The sequence below is a fragment of the Aphanomyces astaci genome (genome assembly GCF_000520075.1).
Source record: "Aphanomyces astaci strain APO3 unplaced genomic scaffold supercont1.18, whole genome shotgun sequence".
Lineage (NCBI taxonomy): Eukaryota > Oomycota > Saprolegniomycetes > Saprolegniales > Verrucalvaceae > Aphanomyces > Aphanomyces astaci.
Window position 1 is genome coordinate 557,271 of NW_009798281.1, and position 4,024 is coordinate 561,294.

Sequence of the window (4,024 nt, forward strand, 5' to 3'; positions counted from 1 at the left end):
TGCATATCATCCGGATATATGGTATTTATCGTAACCGGATATCCGGATACGATGCAGAGCCTGGAGTCGTCCATGTTACATATATTGGATAAAGTATCGAGCTTTGCATGCATGATTGCTGGTTTGATTGGATGTTTTTTGGTGCGAAGATCTTCTATTGGTGATCCATGATTTCTCCTCTACAAATACTACATTTTGAACATTATACTTCATCTATTTTCAAGTTCATTCACGATTTCTGCTGGTTGTAGCAACATTTTCGGACGGAGGTAGTACTATATATATAGTTGTACTATATACTATATACTATATCTGTTGTCCAATACTGAAGGACTGGGCCGAATCATAAGTTGAGATTGGAAGAAATTTGACAGGACGTGATTTCATTGGCTTAGACAGTTATCTAATCGATGCTTTTAATACATTCGATTCTGGTGAGGGCTCCAGTTTTGAATCGATTTGACAATATGCAGAGTTTAGTTTGTCATGCTGTACACGGCCAACCCGACGGCTGCGAGGGAGACGGCGGAGATGGTCGCAGACGACTCGGGGGCCGTGGAAGGCGCGGGGGTGGTAGACGCGTTGGCTGTGGAAGGCGCGGTGGTGGTGGTGGACGCATTCGCCGTGGAAGGCGCGGTGGTGGTGGACGCGTGGTCGTGGTGTTCGTGGCCGGTCGTGGTGTCCGTGGGCGGGGTAACGTTAGCTGACTTGACGGCTGTGAAGATGGCGGCGAGCGCGTCCTGAAGGGGCAAGGTCGCAAACGTGGACGTCTCCACGCCACCCAACGTGCACGAAGGAGAGATATTGGACACGATGCCACCAAGGTTGGCATACAACGTCTTGCACGCCGTGCTGGACGAGATCTTGGCCAGTTCGTCGTCCGTAGGCGGGATGCCAGATGCACCACTGACGAGGAAGTTGTAGCCGGAATCGTTACTGCACGTCGCAAGGTTGGGGTCGGCAGCCAGAGGGGTCAAGCCGCCCAACACGGCTGAGATGTCACACGGGGCGGCCGACACGGCTCCGGCCAACGCAATAACTCCGAAAGCAACGACAGACTTCATTTGACAGGGCTGGAGCGAGTTCGAAAATGATCTTTTTCTCAACTCAAGTACGAAGTCAAAACAAAGCTATGGCATTTCTTTATCCGGAGAAACCTTGGTAATATCCATATCCTTAACCAGTACATTTTCATATAGACAATACGGTGATCTAGAACTGTCCCAGCCATTAATGTGTAATTTAGGCAGCAAGAAAGCGGTAAACAAATGAAATAGGATAAACTATTATATATGAAATGTCAATGTAGTGCATTCAGCATGTGCAGGATTGGATATCGTTTTACCGGTACCCGAACTTCGGACAGAATTGTTAAATGTGCTGAGATAGGGAAATCGGTTACGCTAATACTTGAAGTACCGTACTTTTGAAACATTTTACTCGGAGTAGCGAGAAGTGTATGAAGAAGAAACATTCTTATCTGACGACCAATAAAACGGTTGAAAACCTCAAAGGAACGTCTAAATCGCTGTAGCATATACTGGCGGATAGATGACAATAGAAAACGAAAATGTCGCCACTTTGCTTACACCAGCTGGCGCGACTACCGTAGTACTTCGTAGTATTTGAGAAAGGACAACAAAAACACAAAGAACTACAGTATTAATAGTAAACGTACACTTCCCTCATTAACTGTAAACAGCACCACTGTTGTTTTTCTCAAAAATACGCCATTTGCGTGTTTATGTGGAATTTTGTTTACTCTTACCATCTCACCACTTACTAAGCGCATTCGAGTGGTCAGCGATAGCTACCACTGGCGATGCAGTTAGCCCCGGGGATTTAGCATCGTATGCATTCCAGGGTTACAGGGCTATGGAAATTATCTGGAGGGGATAATTCCCTCGTTGCAAACACATTTAGTGTTAATGAGGGAATTATTCGTAGTACTACTGTAGTAGGTAGATACGGTAGTTTTCTCGAGTCACCAGGTTCTGTCCTGGTAGGTACTACCATAGTACTGTACTGTATACAGTAAGACTGTACCGTGAGTTTATTTTTACATCTCCCGTCATTACGAAGGTGACGAGTAAACAGTTGGTCACTTCATTTTCATCCACAAACATCTCCAAGCTTGCCAAGGCAAGCAATGAGGATGAATTTGCACCAAAAATTCCATTGGCAAGTTCTACGTAAGGTAATGAATGCATCCATTGTTGACACGGCACCAAATTATGAGACTGTCTGACTTTTAGCCAATAGCATCTCGATCTTTCGTGTTGACCTTGTATGATTGGATATCAAAATATTCGCCTCTATATTTTATTATACGACTCAATGTTGAAGTCTGGTCAGTCTTTTTCAATCTCAAACAAAAAAATATAAGCATTTAAATAGAATGTCAACTAGAAACATTTGATGCTGTCGCGCCATACATGCCTACGAGAGCTTCACGGTAGTTGTGCGTAGCTACAGTGCTCGGTGAAAAAACGCAGTCAGAGTTGGACTTTGCAATAAAATATAATTGCATTTTCTTGAAGTAGAAGAACCAATTTTGATTGGTTAAAATTCATGGCTTTTTTTATGAAGCCTTTCTGATTACGATTTGAAATGAACTAATCACACAAAGGACAATAATCAAATAACGTTATTGTCAAATCCGTTCCAATTTGGGCTTCCGAGTAGAATTGACAAATGCTCTTGAGTATATTGTAGCCAATCAATGTACACTAACGCGAAATTACATCCAATCATCGATTAGTTCAGTCAAAATGATGATCTTCAAATGTGTATCCCATACATTGAATAAGTTTAAAAACTGACTCAAATCGATTCTCCGAATCAGCTGCAAAGACCAAATTTCAGCGAAAAGGACAATACTACTTCTGTCCTGAAATGTTCGCTACAATCAGATATTTTGAAAAATGAACGTGATACCGGTCGAATTATCTAAAACGAACGATATGTATGTGAAGAGGGGATTTCAGAGTATACCAATCAAGATGCTTCGAGCCAAAAATGAACCAATCAAAGAGAGAAATTCAGTAAATACAGATGCCATAATTTATCCTATATGATATTCGGCGCAAGTGTATCCGGATAACCGATTCCCGGATAATACTTCGTTTATCCGAACAAGTATCTAAGAATGTCAGCCCATACTAGTACGCCAAGAATATGTCCAACTCGGACCGGACTGCTGTCTTGCAGCACCTTCTTACTCTGGGCAATGACCAATCAACACTCCCCGCATGGTGCATTTGCTGCCGTGGTTGCCAACTTCGGCGTGGCAAGAAGCACCGTCATGAACCACCGTGCGCCTTAGTTGGAAACGTGCCGCCGTCAATCTCAACGACAAGCTCGGCCCATGTTCCAACGTGTCGTCACGCATCAAGGTCCACATTGACAGTGAGTTTCATACGCAGCTGAAGGGTCTTGATGTGCAAGACGTTGTCGACGATGATGCCATTGAAATTTTGCAAATCCTAATATTTAAAATAATATCACTTTATTTGTAAATAATACATTTAATCGACACAATGGATACACAGTGGTACAATTGTAGCAATCGTTGTGAAACTTCAAGATTCGCCATTGTAGCGAACATTTCAGGACAGAGGTAGTATCAATTTTGAACATCAAAGCCCAAAATCACTACCTCGAAGTATTTACGTATCGCTGCACCTTCAAGGTGAAGGTGCAGCAGCACGTAAATAGTGATCGCAAGGTAGCCATCGCCCAGTTTCATGCCTCTGGCAGCGACAATGAGCGACAGTTTTTTCGCGACATTGGTCTCAAGTATTCGACTTGGTAAGGGTGGCGTCGCAAGGAGTGAATTTGACCGATTTTGCGACATGTCAATCGTAACGTTACACTGCACTAATACCTGAATCTGACTGGACAATAATAAAATATATTATCGAAAAGGATGCATTTGGTCAGAGTGCCCCGTTTCAGCCATCACCAATTTAATATTATTACACTTCAACCTAATACTACCTAGTATTGTCGACTTTCTTCAAAT

At 43.0% G+C, this 4,024-nt stretch overlaps 1 protein-coding gene across 1 annotated transcript; it reads right to left on the bottom strand.

Annotated features, from left to right (window-relative positions):
- Window positions 1–356: 356 nt before the first annotated feature.
- On the bottom strand, window positions 357–1,064 carry H257_08321 (hypothetical protein; the record flags this gene model as incomplete). Its single annotated transcript, XM_009834151.1, has 1 exon — window positions 357–1,064. The coding sequence occupies one exon, from the start codon at window positions 1,062–1,064 to the stop codon at window positions 477–479; it is 588 nt and encodes a 195-aa protein (XP_009832453.1). The 3' UTR covers window positions 357–476.
- Window positions 1,065–4,024: the final 2,960 nt, after the last annotated feature.